A 13,306-nucleotide genomic window follows, 5' to 3' on the forward strand; every position below is an offset into this window, starting at 1 on the left:
TTTTTTTGCAGATCCATGACGGATCCACAAAAAACGCTAGTGTAAAAGTAGCCTAATCTGTATTACTACAAGGGCATACATCAAAGGCAACATTCAGACACATACCTCTAATGTGGTGTGAATGCCCCCAAATCTAAAAATGTATGTAATTTAAAGAGTAGCCAGCACCGCCCCTGACATGTCTGTTTTAGTAACTCCATGCATCCCCCATGTAATAATTTTTATTTGTTCTTATGACTCAATGTTGTGCCATTCCGTTATTATTCCTTTATTATTTATGAATTCATTTCTAGCAGTTTTCAATGAAGGTCCAGCTGGGTGTTACCAGCAGGGGGGGGTCCCTGCACAGTCTGACACTATCCAATCAGTGCTGCCAGTGTCAGACTGTGCAAGGACACGCCCCTCATTGGTAACATCCATTTAGACTTTTATTGAAAATCGCTGTCAATCTATACCTAACCTCTAGTAGGAATAATAACGGAATGGCACAACATAGAGTCCTAAGAATAGAATTATTAGTGCCTGGGAAATGTAAGTAGTAGAATGTCAGGACAGGTGACTGGTCCTTTTTAAAGGGGTTATAAAAAGATGGCTGATTTCTTATAGAAGCGGCACTGGACCTGTGCATGGTGGTCTCTGGTATTTCAGCCCAGCTCCATTGCAGTGAGTGGGGCTGAGCTGCAGTAACACAGATAACCTGCGGGCAGGGGTAGGGCTGTTTTTTTTTTAAAGAAAGCAGCCATGTTTTTATACCCGAGATAAGCCGTTTTATGTCTGATTATCTCCCCCAGATGATGGCAGAGGTGTCCGGCACTAAGAAGGTGACAACCGGTGATAGCACCAATATTTTCAGTAGTCAACGGCACTTCTGTTCCCCCACCGATACAGAAACGAGTGAATGAACCTCATGCAAAACATCACGGTTCAAATGTTTTTAATAGCCCCCTATGTGGTATGCATGCATGGATGTGGATTGCGGTCATATGCAGATACCTACCTGGTGGTATTACTAGAACCGTCTTAAAGCGACAGTACAGAATTACTTCATGTATGGCAACATTCACAGCCTGTGACCAAAGTTAAAATTAGTTCCAGTGTGGCATGTAGTGTACAGAGGTCCTAGGGCAGTAACGATGGGTGGAGGGTCCGCGGGAGTATTGTATCCACTAATACAGCTTTCTGCACAGTTTGCAGAATCTCTAATTAATTAACCCTTTTAATACTGTCTGTGCCTTATTGCAGGTTGCATGCATGCAGTTCATTAACATCGTAGTGCATTCAGTAGAAGACATGAATTTTAGAGTCCATCTTCAGTTCGAGTTTACCAAATTAGCCTTGGATGAATACCTGGATGTAAGTATAGTTTATGATATCTGGATTTCTTGAAGGCATCTACTTTGTTGGCCACATATTGTATTGAACGGTCTCGTATTGGTTGCATCATTTGGAGTCCTATCGAGTAGAATAAGATCTAATTGAAAATATTATGTATGTGGGTGCGATTGGACTGTCCCACAATGTCTCCTGCTGGAGGAACCAGTGCAGGGTCAGGTTGGATTTTAGCCTGTTTGTTTCCTCTTTAGATAAGTGGCATCAAATGTGTCTGGCGGCCACTTGTCCAACTTCCCCTATTGAAATATACATACTTTTCCGTGTGATCCAATCATGCATTCTTATAGGGGTGGTTGGGGTGGAGAGGTGTTGCCTGGCATGATGCATCTATGTATGTCCACCTATGTATAATTTTCCTGCCCTGACTTGTGAAATCTGTTCTGTGGTCTTTCTGCTTTACAGAAACTGAAACACACGGAAAGCGACAAACTTCAGGTCCAGATTCAGGCTTATCTGGATAATGTGTTTGACGTGGGGGCTCTTCTGGAAGATGCGGAGACCAAGAATGCCGCACTGGAAAGAGTTGAGGAACTGGAAGAAAACATTTCTCATGTAAGTAAAAGCTTGAGATACCTCAGGGTAGAACCTCAGGGTGACATTATTCGCTGATCAGACTCCACGTTATTGTAACTCAAACCTCAGATCTTTCCAGGAGGAAAAAAGTCACAAGAGACTGGCGGTGATCAGTTTTTATGCGTTTTTTGCTTCAACAAGTTTTTTTCACCTATGTTTACTGTCCCTCCTCCTGAGTCATCAAAAATAATACAGCCCCCTATGTACAAGAATATAACTACTATAATACTGCCTCCTATGTTCAAGAATATAACTAGCATAATGCTTCCTCCTATGTACTAGAATATAACTACTATAATACTGCCTCCTATGTACAAGAATATAACTACTATAATACTGCCTCTTATGTACAAGAATATAACTACTATAATACTGCCTCCTATGTTCAAAAATATAACTAGCATAATGCTTCCTCCTATGTACTAGAATATAACTACTATAATACTGCCTCCTATGTACAAGAATATAACTACTATAATACTGCCTCTTATGTACAAGAATATAACTACTATAATACTGCCTCCTATGTACAAGAATATAACTACTATAATACTGCTCCTATGTACAAGAATATAACTACTATAATACTGCTCCTATGTACAAGAATATAACTACTATAATACTGCATCTTATGTACAAGAATATAACTACTATAATACTGCCTCCTATGTACAAGAATATAACTACTATAATACTGCTCCCTATGTACAAGAATATAACTACTATAATACTGCTCCCTATGTACAAGAATATAACTACTATAATACTGCCTCCTATGTACAAGAATATAACTACTATAATACTGCCTCTTATGTACAAGAATATAACTACTATAATACTGCTCCAATGTACAAGAATATAACTAGTATAATGCTTTCTCCTATGTACAAGAATATAACTACTATAATACTGCTCCTATGTACAAGAATATAACTACTATAATACTGCCTCCTATGTACAAGAATATAACTACTATAATACTGCCTCCTATGTACAAGATTATAACTACTATAATACTGCCTCCTATGTACAAGACTATAACTACTATAATACTGCCTCCTATGTACAAGAATATAACTACTATAATACTGCCTCCTATGTACAAGAATATAACTACTATAATACTGCTCCTGTGTACAAGAATATATCTACTATAATACTGCCCCTATGTACAAGAATATAACTACTATAATACTGCTCCTATGTACAAGAATATAACTACTATAATACTGCTCCTATGTACAAGAATATAACTACTATAATACTGCCTCCTATATACAAGAATATAACTACTATAATACTGCTCCTATGTACAAGAATATAACTACTATAATACTGCTCCTATGTACAAGAATATAACTACTATAATACTGCCTCTTATATACAAGAATATAAGTACTATGATACTGCTCCTATGTACAAGAATATAACTACTATAATACTACCTCCTATGTACAAGAATATAACTACTATAATACTGCTCCTATGTACAAGAATATAACTACTATAATACTGCCTCCTATGTACAAGAATATAACTACTATAATACTGCTCCTATGTACAAGAATATAACTACTATAATACTGCCTCCTATGTACAAGAATATAACTACTATAATACTGCCCCTACTGACTAAAATATAATTATTATAAAATCTAATATAAATTATTATATACAGATAATAATTATATACAGGTTTTTTTCAATAGTTTCTCCTAGTGTGCTTGAGGTTGTTTGTATTTACTTTAGCTATTATAGTGTAAAAGTAAAATAATCTTATAGTTTGATGCTTATATTATATATTTTTGTAAATTTTACTGAAATAAAATAGCAATTTTTCTTCTATATTCACAGCTTTCTGAAAAGCTACTAGACACCGAAAACGAAGCAATGGCTAAAATTGTAGAACTGGAAAAACAGCTTATGCAAAGACATAAAGAACTGGAAGTTGTGCGGGTACGGTTCTGATTGTCGCCGTATTGCCTATATTACAATAACTGCAGCCATACAGTCTGTACTCTCACAGAAACCTAACCTGTCCATATTGTTCTGCTCACACCTGTGACACGGCTATTGTCCAGGGACGTCCAAGTACAATGCTGGTGCTGTTCAGGTCCTACTGTAAGTAGTAGAACCGCTCTATGGTGTTCGACAGTGAACAATTCCTCCGTCATCATGACCTGATCAATTCTCCTCCTCAGTCTGTTGATGCAGTAATTTATAAATTAAATAATCCATCAATAGTCATAAAGACGGCCATGCTCATAACGATAACAAGGAGTTCTGCTTTTCTTCAACCTCTTTCCATATGGACTTGGACAAGTATGGGCTCGTGGTCTAGAGAACCTGGCACATCAATGGGCTCCTGCGGTGTGGCTGCACAGGGAATTGACTGTTTCCTGAGCAGTCTCTGGGGGACCTGTTGACGACATTGGACAACCCTTTAACAATATTCTATATGTGTTACTCAAACAGGACCTCCTGCTATCCTGTAGTAATACTGACAAGGTGGCAAATCATGTTTTTTCCAAACTATTAGTGGCTTAGTTCATATTAGTCGGGATACTTTGAACCCAAAGTTGACCATACTGAGCGTTGTTGTTTTAACACTCTCGAACAATTATTGACCGTTTTTAATTTCTACACAGGAAGTCTGTAATGATGCAAACACCCAGGTGCACACGTTACGGAAGATGATCAAGGAGAAGGAGGAAGCCATTCAGAGGCAATCCACTCTAGAAAGGAAAATCCACGAGTTGGAGAAGCAGGGGACTCTCAAAATTCAAAATAAAGGCGATGGGGACATATCTATTACACCGCTGGTGGCGTCAGGGACTGTTGTGCCGTCAGGTACAGAAGTAGTGGGAGAACCATCATCTGCTACTGGTATCTCACAGTCAGGACCTTCACTTCCCAGTGGAGGTTCATCAAGTGTATCAGGAATTTACACACGTTCAGCACCAACGCCGCCACCTGCACCACCTTTGCTCTCAGAGCCTGGAGCAGGTAAGTGTAGTCATAATCCTTGATTAGTAAAAGTAAAATTGACAAAAATAGAATATGCTGATTTGAGGTCAACATATTGGGGTTCAGCCTTTCATGGAAGTGCCCATTGTTCAAATGGCCTAAAGAGGTTGGGCCAATTTCAGATTTTTTGCCCTATCCATTGGTCAGACTCCACTGATCATAAGGGTCCGGTGCCCCTGAATGGATGGAGCAGCAGGTGGGGTATGCATGCTGCTCTATTCCTTCTCTATGGGTCTGCACTAAATGGCCGAGCACTGTACTCAGTTATGTCTAGCAGTCCCTCTAGAGAAGATATGGAGCGGCAATAAGCAAGCACTACCTGCTGCTCCATTCATACAGGGGTACCAGATCCCCATCCTCATGATTGGTGGACGTCCAGTGGTTGGACCCATACCGATCAGATACTTATGCCCTATGCCATGGCAAAACCCTTTTAATTGATCTTTGATCAGGCTCTTCGCCAGCCATAACTTTTTTTTATTTTTTTTTATTGACATGGCAGTATGAGGTCTTGCTTTCTGGGGAGAAATTGAAGTTTTTTTTAGGAGCACATATAAAATCCTATGTCCTGTAATTTATAATGTTTTTGTGGCCTGGATATAGAAAAAAACGAGATAAAAAGGGATGTATCTAGCAACTCATCATCTCATAGAAGCTCCAGATATATACCGTATTTGGTCAGAAGTGAAATCATCCTTAGTGATTTTATCTTTAGAAAATCTTTTGACAATGATTGAGTATCTCCTCCCAGAGTTAGTCATGAATGTCGTCATTTTCACCCTGTATCTTCAATATTCTGACAATATGCTACATGATTTCAGTGGAAAATGGACCTACACCATCTACAATGCCTCCGGCTCCACCTCCACCACCACCTCCTCCTCCTCCTCCACCTCCACCACCAGCGCCACCTCTTCCAGGTCCAGCTGTGGAACCACCTGTACCTCCGCCACCTCCTCTACCTGGAACTGCCTCACCAATGGTTATATTTAACTCAGGACTTGCAGGTAACAGACCATAAAATGCCTGTTATATATATGAGGTAGGCAGGGGCGGACTGGGAACTTAAAGTGGCCCTGGAAAAAAATTAAACATGGCCCCATGTTGTAGGCGAATCCAAACTAACAGAAGTCAGGGTAACACAAGTAGGCAGGGCCAGCAATACCTACTGCAGCACAAAATACCACCCCAGCAGAAGCAAAGATCACAGTGCAGCACAAAATACTGCAACCTCAGTTAATGTATTCAACTATATCCCCTTCCTGAGGACAACAATACAGTTGATTTCAGGAGGGCACCTGTGGCCGCCAGCAAGGTGTAGATGTACATCAGATTGTTATGTACCCAGCTGGGTAGGGCTCAGGTGGCCTCATTGGCCCACTGGGAAATTTCCCTGCAAAGTCTATGGCCACCCCTGGAGGTAGGCTATGTCTTGATCGTTTTTTTTTTTGCTTGTAGCCATCAGTCTATGGCTTCAGTGGCCAATGATGTACAGTCATTACTACTTTAATAAGGTTCTAGTTAAATTCTAAGGTGAGTCTCAATACTAAAAAGCCCCCTAGGGTTTTGATGAAGCAAAGCAAGGCTACTCAAGTGTCCTGGGGTCACTTTTTTTAGGACATCTTGGCAGACGTGATCTACCTTAGTCTGCTGTACCCAGTAGGACATTCTCCTATGCAGATGTGGCTGGTAATGGGGCACTGTGGCTGGCACCGACAATACCCCGCATGTCATTTTTTGGCTCAAAGTGGGGCATATCTCCTGTGTACGACCCCATTTTAGTTTTTTTTAAATTGAAGTTAAATATCTGCAGATATTATGTATTATTTAAGCTGTTGCTCAAATGCACAATGTAGATGGAAATGTAGACAAAACAAAGTAAAGTATTACCCCCACAGTACCCTGGATCCTGCGGAACCAAATTTACATCACCATGAACAGTGTGGCCTAATAGTGGGCGATTCAATAGCATCAGTTGGTATTCACTTTTGCATAACACCTATCAGACACAATAAAGAGCAAAATAATAAGGATGGGAATATACTAAATAGAAATAAATGTATATACTAAGCAGTGCCGCATCTTACATTCGGCTCTGCTACATCTGTCATCCTGATTTACAGATTTTCTTACAATAATATCATGGTATTAAGAAATTCCAGATAATAAGATCCATATTCTGCTGGTTTCTGGTCTGTTTACCCAGGAAGGGGCCGCTGACTGATAAACCTATCGGCTGCTTTTTTCCCACATACTGTAGTTTGGTTTGTTTGCTGAGTGATTAGTTGTGCTGAGTGCAGGAGATAGCGCTGATATCACTTCCTCACTCACAGGATAGGCTTGTACTACTACCAGCTGCTCATAAGGGGCAGATTTATCATCAGGGGAATTTTTGAAGTCTGTGTTGCCCTAATATATACTTCAAATTTATCAGACAAACATTTTGATAATTAGAGATGAGCAAAGTTTGAAAAAATTAGATTCGGACACTTCGACGATTTTTTTTTTCAAGAAATTACCTTAGTTCGGAATTAATTTGTCACGAAGCGTGTTGCGTGTTAAATCAGCTATATCCCGGCCTGTAGGGACAGTGCATCTCAGTGTACATCACTGTGCATTGCAGCAACATGCATAGCTAGTCCTTTCTGGTAGTGAAACAGTTACAGTGACACCCTGATAACAGTAGTATTAGGTTACTTTCACACTAGCGTTTTAGTTTTCCGGTATTGTGATCCGACCTAGGGGCTAAACACCGGAAATAAATGCTTTAATTTTGTCCCCATTCATCGTCAATGGGGACAAAACTGAACTGAACAGAACGGAATGCTCCAAAATACATTCTGTTCCGTTTAGTTGCGTTCCCGTACCGGAGAGCAAACCGCAGCATAATGCGGTTTGCTTTCTGTCCTGGGATGCGGAGAAAGTCGGATCTGGCATGACCCCCAATGCAAGTCAATGGGGTCGGATCCGTTTTCTCTGCCACAATCTGCCACAATAGAAAACGGATCTGTCCTCCATTGACTTTCAATGAAGTTCATGACGGATCCGTCTTGGGTATGTTAAAGATAATACAACCGGATTCAATCATAACGGATGCAGATGGTTGTATTATCAGTAACGGAAGCGTTTTTGCTGAACCCTGCCGGATCCAGTAAAAACGCTAGTGTGAAAGTAGCTTTAGACTGCTTATTCACCTCAATTTCAGAATCAAGGCCTGATATAATTGCTATTAAGCAAGGAGGACACTGTTTAGGACACAGGGATTGATGCAAACTGTGCTGTCTCCCTATACCGTGTGTAAAAACTCTCCCTACAATCTGCCTACACTGTCCCTGCAGTCTCCCTATACCGTGTGTAAAAACTCTGCCTACAATCTGCCTACACTGTCCCTGCACTCTCCCTTTCCCTATTCCACAATTAAAAGCTTTTGGCAACACTGTCCCTAGCGCTTTTCATGTCTTTCCCTATTCTCAGCTTACACTGAAATTGCGGAGACCGCGCGGGATGAGGCTTTTAAAGGGCTGTGACATCACAGGGGCTGGCTAGCCGCTGATTGGCTGTCTGCACAGCATTATGGGTGATCTTGTATTCCCGGGCTTCTTACTTTCACTGTGTAGCATGTGTAGCCACCATTTTAGGAAAAGAACGGTTTGTTACCACGAAGCGCAAGGAAAATTCAGATTTGTTGCGAATAGAATTTTTCCTGAACTTTCAATCGAATTCCACTTTGGATGCTTTTATTCGCTCAACACTATTAATAATTTTAGCGCATCTTCAAACTTAACACTTTTTTCCTAGAACTGTTAGGCCTCTTTCACATGAGCGAGTTTGAGTTCAGGGGCCCTGACCATTTGCATTGTTTCTGATGGAGGCCCCCGGGGTCGTTTCACAATCTCATATCTGGGGCTTGGTAGGTCTTTCCCTAGATTTGCTGTTCTGGGCAACACGGAGTGAACAGATGTGTGTCGGGTGGCAATTAACATGGTTTATCGAAGCCAGACAGTGATGAGAGCCAGACATTTTTAGTAATACATGACTAAGGGCATTTTAAAGATGGTTTCCTGACAATAGGCTTATCACAGGTTGTGGGACCTCCAGCGATCAGCTGGAGAAGACCTGCAGAAATTGTTCAATGTCCCTGCAGTGCCACCACAGGAGAGATGAAGCATTACACCATTTCCAGTGAAATCAAAGGGCTGTGTCTCAAGGGCCAGACTGAATTGAGGACCACCAGTATCTGTTAAAAAGTGTTTCATAAACTGGGACAACCCCTTTAACAGCCCATTATGTATTAGTTACATTAGATTAAGAGATTAGTTTATGTTGATTGCTTTTAAATCTTAATCTTGGCTTTAGAGCCAGAGACGGATTACTGTAATTTGGAGGCTGTATATAGCCCCGAATACAGAGGAGTCCTAAGAGCAAAACCGAATCGTGTCTAATTGGCTTACCTGATGTTTTACTCCATGTATGTCTGCAGAGACGTGTCCAGTGATGTATGAAGCATGGCACGGTATCTTATAATTAACCCCTTGTGTGGTGATGAGCTCTGATTAATAATATGCAACCCATGACACTAACCTCTCTCCTTGTTTTTACGCTTCCGCCAAAGATGGGCCGATCAAGCTGTTCTGTAGGTTTCTTTTGCTTTAATTTCCATATCTGCTCCTTCTCCTGCACTGATGTCCCTGCATGAAAAGAATTCCTTATTGTACATATTATTAGGCCTCTCATTACCTATGTGAATAAGGCTCAAAGGGCATCTGTCAGCAGTTTTGTACATATGACACTGGCTGGCCTGTTGTATGGGCGCTTGGCAGCTGAAGGCCTCTGTCTTGGTCCCATGTTCATATGTGCCCGCATTGCTGAGAAAAATGATGTTTTAAGATATGCAAATGAGCCTCTAGGAGCAACGGAGGCGTTACCATTACACCTACAGGCTCTGCTCTCTCTGCAGCTGCCGCGCTCTCTGCACTTTGATTGACAGGGACAGGTGTGATGATGTTTTTACTGCCTGAACCTGTCAATCAAAGAGCTGAGCCTCTAGGTGTAATGATAACGCCCCCGTTGCTCCTAGAAGCTCATTTGCATATAAAAAAACATCCTTTTTCTCAGCAATGCGGACACATATGAACATGGGACCAACACAGATGTCTTCAGCAGCCAAGCGCACATGTAACAGGTCAGCCAGTGTCATAGGTACAAAACTGCTGACAGATGCCCTTTAATCATTGTCTTATAAAACTCTCATCCGTTTCAAGATCTTCTCTTGCTGTCACTGAATTGAAACGGTCTTGTTAGCAACTGGAGACTGTTAAACCCCTCATGTACGAAATAAGGTTGCAGCAGAGGTATTGTTAGATTGATTGTTACTTCTGTCGGATTTCCAAAAAATAGCCGAGTAAGCGCACTGGACTATTTTCAGAGTACCCATAGAAGTAGAAGGAGGGAGCCCTGCATGCACGGCCATCTCTCTATTCACAGCAGCATGAATTGGAGCCCTGTTCTTGAGATTGGAGTGGGCCCCCAGAGGTGGGACCCACACCTTTTGGACACTGATGACCTGTAGATATGCTACAAACAGGGGCGTAGCTAAAGGCTCCTGGGCCCTGGTACAAGAGTTCAGCTTGGGCCTCACTTCCCTCAGTGCTTATGCACCACAAGGGTCTTTGGGCCGCCTCAGGCTCCTGGGCCCGGTAGAGACTGCTACCTCTGCACCCCCTATAGCTACGCCCATGCAAATGTCCAGATGGGAACATGTCTTGAGTCATCCTGCCGGACATGTCTGTTATGGTAAAAACCCTAGCATTGACTTAGATAAAACAATTCTGAAGCATCTGTTCTTAGAGCTTTGCATTGCGCTGTTCCTCCTGGAATTGCATGAACGAATTGACAACTGGATGGGACCATCCCCCTTATCAATGTGGCACTTATCTGTAGGGACACATCCGCTGACATTGGGAATGTGAACCCCCAGTTGGTAATTTAGTCATACAGAGGAACAATACAATGTATGGTACTAAGAAGTTATTTTATTGGGAATGCAAATATTTACTAAGATAGACATGTCGGGAGAGCTGACAGCTCCTCTTTATTGTATATATGTTATATTTTTAATCTTATAAACTACCTTGTGGTGAAATCAGTTGTGCCATTGTGTATGTTCTATAGTATTATACAAGTGAAACTCGAAAAATTTGAATATCGTGCAAAAGTCCATTTATTTCAGTAATGCAACTTAAAAGGAATTGCATTGCAAAAATTTGAATTTTGTGAAAAGGTTCAATATTCTAGGCTCAAAGTGTCACACTCTAGTCAGCTAATTAGTCCATACCCCCTGAGCAAAGGGGACCTGAGATTGTGACTTTGAGGTTTCATAAGCTTAAAGCCATAAGCATCCAAATTTTAACAAATAAAGGCTTGAAATATCTCGCTTTGCCTGTAATGAGTCTCATATGTTAGTTTCACCTTTTAAGTTGCATTACTGAAATAAATGAACTTTGCACGATATTCTAATTTTTCGAGTTTCACTTGTATAATACTATAGAACATACACAATGGCACAACTGATTTCACCACAAGGTAGTTTATAAGATTAAAAATATAACATTTTGCGTTTCACCTGTACATTATATCACTGTATATATACTATATGTTTGTGTCATGAACAGATTTTCATATCAGGTGATAACCTCTACATTTTAATTTTGATTTGCAGCTGTGAAAATTAAGAAGCCGATCAAGACAAAATTCAGGATGCCGGTATTCAACTGGGTAGCTCTAAAACCCAACCAGATCAATGGCACAGTTTTCAATGAAATTGATGATGAACGGATACTGGAGGTAATGAAAAAAAATTCTAAATGTTCACATAAAAGGCAATTAAGAAAGTTGAAGGATATGAACACCGTCCTGGTCATTTTTTATTATTTAATTTAACTCATTTTGGGCTAAAACATATTTTTTCAATTAGTCTTTATTAAAAATGTTCAACTGTTTTTGTTCTACAGGGTTACGATTTAGCCTACCTGCATTTCAGTTTCATACTGAGTCATCATGCTGCTGCTGACGGTTTGATGTGTAGCCCTTACCTGCTGACAACTCATAAACACTCATGTAAGCAATAGTTTAGCTATAATGAGTGTTTATGGGCTGTCATTAGTTCAGAGATAAGGGCTACACATCGAGCCATGAGAGCAGGAACCTGACGTTTCAGTGTGAAACTGAATGTAAGATAGGCTAAAACCTAACCCTGTAGGACAGAAACTGTTGAAAATTTTTAATATAGAATTGAGAAAATAATTTTTAGCCCAAAATGAGCTATAACAGGTGTTTGTGAGCTGTCAGGAGTTCAGAGATATGGGCTATCTATCCAGCCATCAGCAGCAACTTCAGTAGTGTGAAACTGAAAGTAGATACCCTGCAGATAGGCTGAAACTTAACCCTGTAGGACAAAAAATGTTGTCAATTTTTAGTAAAGACCAAATAAAAAATATTATGACCCAAAATGAGTAAAATGTGATCTATTGCCCCTGAAGGTGTTCATAGCCTTTAAAGTCAAATAATAGCCAAATACAGGTCAAGTACAGTGTGTAAAACAATAGGACAATGCAGCAAGGCCTGTCAATGAGGTCACACAAAACAGTATAAATGTATTCATGTCACAATAGCAAAAAATAATACAGTGTACATGGATTCAAAAACTAAACATATTGGGAGTCATTTACAAACAGATATAGGCCACTTTTGTGGGGGCGGCCAGCAAGACCATCTCATTCATTATTTTCTATGCCTTGTTTAGGTAAGTGTAAGACAGTAAGGAAGCTGGCTTATATTTATGTAGAGGCCGGCGCAATCCACCGCCACGGCAGGGGCTTATTAAGACCTGTGTCTAAAACGCCGGTCTTGATAAAGGTGCCCCAATGTTCATGTCGCCACTCCATAACAATTCCTCATCTTTCAGATGCACTGGAGGGAGGTGGAGAAAACTTAAAGCAAAGGGCAAATAAATCTAAGAACCAAGCTCCTGACTAGAAGGAACCCTATGTAGGTCCTACAGAGGAAGCAGAGCTTCCATAGAGCTTTGACGAGCCCACTGTTAGAGAGTCTCATTTATGGCTATAATAATCACCAGCCCTCCTGTGCAAAAGAAACAACAAGCACAACACAGATAACACCGTAATATATCACATCCATCAAGATAAGATCAACTAAAGAAACACTACAAAACAAAACCAGTCCTCCCAGTTTTGGATTCCCACACTTAAGCCCACCACTCAAGCAAACACAAAGTAGACTGATCAAGGTACCACCC

At 40.6% G+C, this 13,306-nt stretch overlaps 1 protein-coding gene across 1 annotated transcript in view; it reads left to right on the forward strand.

The window, feature by feature from the left end:
* FMNL2 (formin like 2) overlaps window positions 1–13,306 on the forward strand; it is a 215,121-nt gene that overhangs the window by 171,705 nt on the left and 30,110 nt on the right. The window contains 6 exon segments of the mRNA XM_044302780.1: window positions 1,243–1,353; window positions 1,795–1,944; window positions 3,820–3,921; window positions 4,614–4,971; window positions 5,814–5,999; window positions 11,711–11,835. Coding sequence (XP_044158715.1) covers window positions 1,243–1,353; window positions 1,795–1,944; window positions 3,820–3,921; window positions 4,614–4,971; window positions 5,814–5,999; window positions 11,711–11,835 — 1,032 coding nt within the window.

Source organism: Bufo gargarizans, chromosome 8 (genome assembly GCF_014858855.1).
Source record: "Bufo gargarizans isolate SCDJY-AF-19 chromosome 8, ASM1485885v1, whole genome shotgun sequence".
In the NCBI taxonomy this organism is placed as follows: Eukaryota; Metazoa; Chordata; class Amphibia; order Anura; family Bufonidae; genus Bufo; species Bufo gargarizans.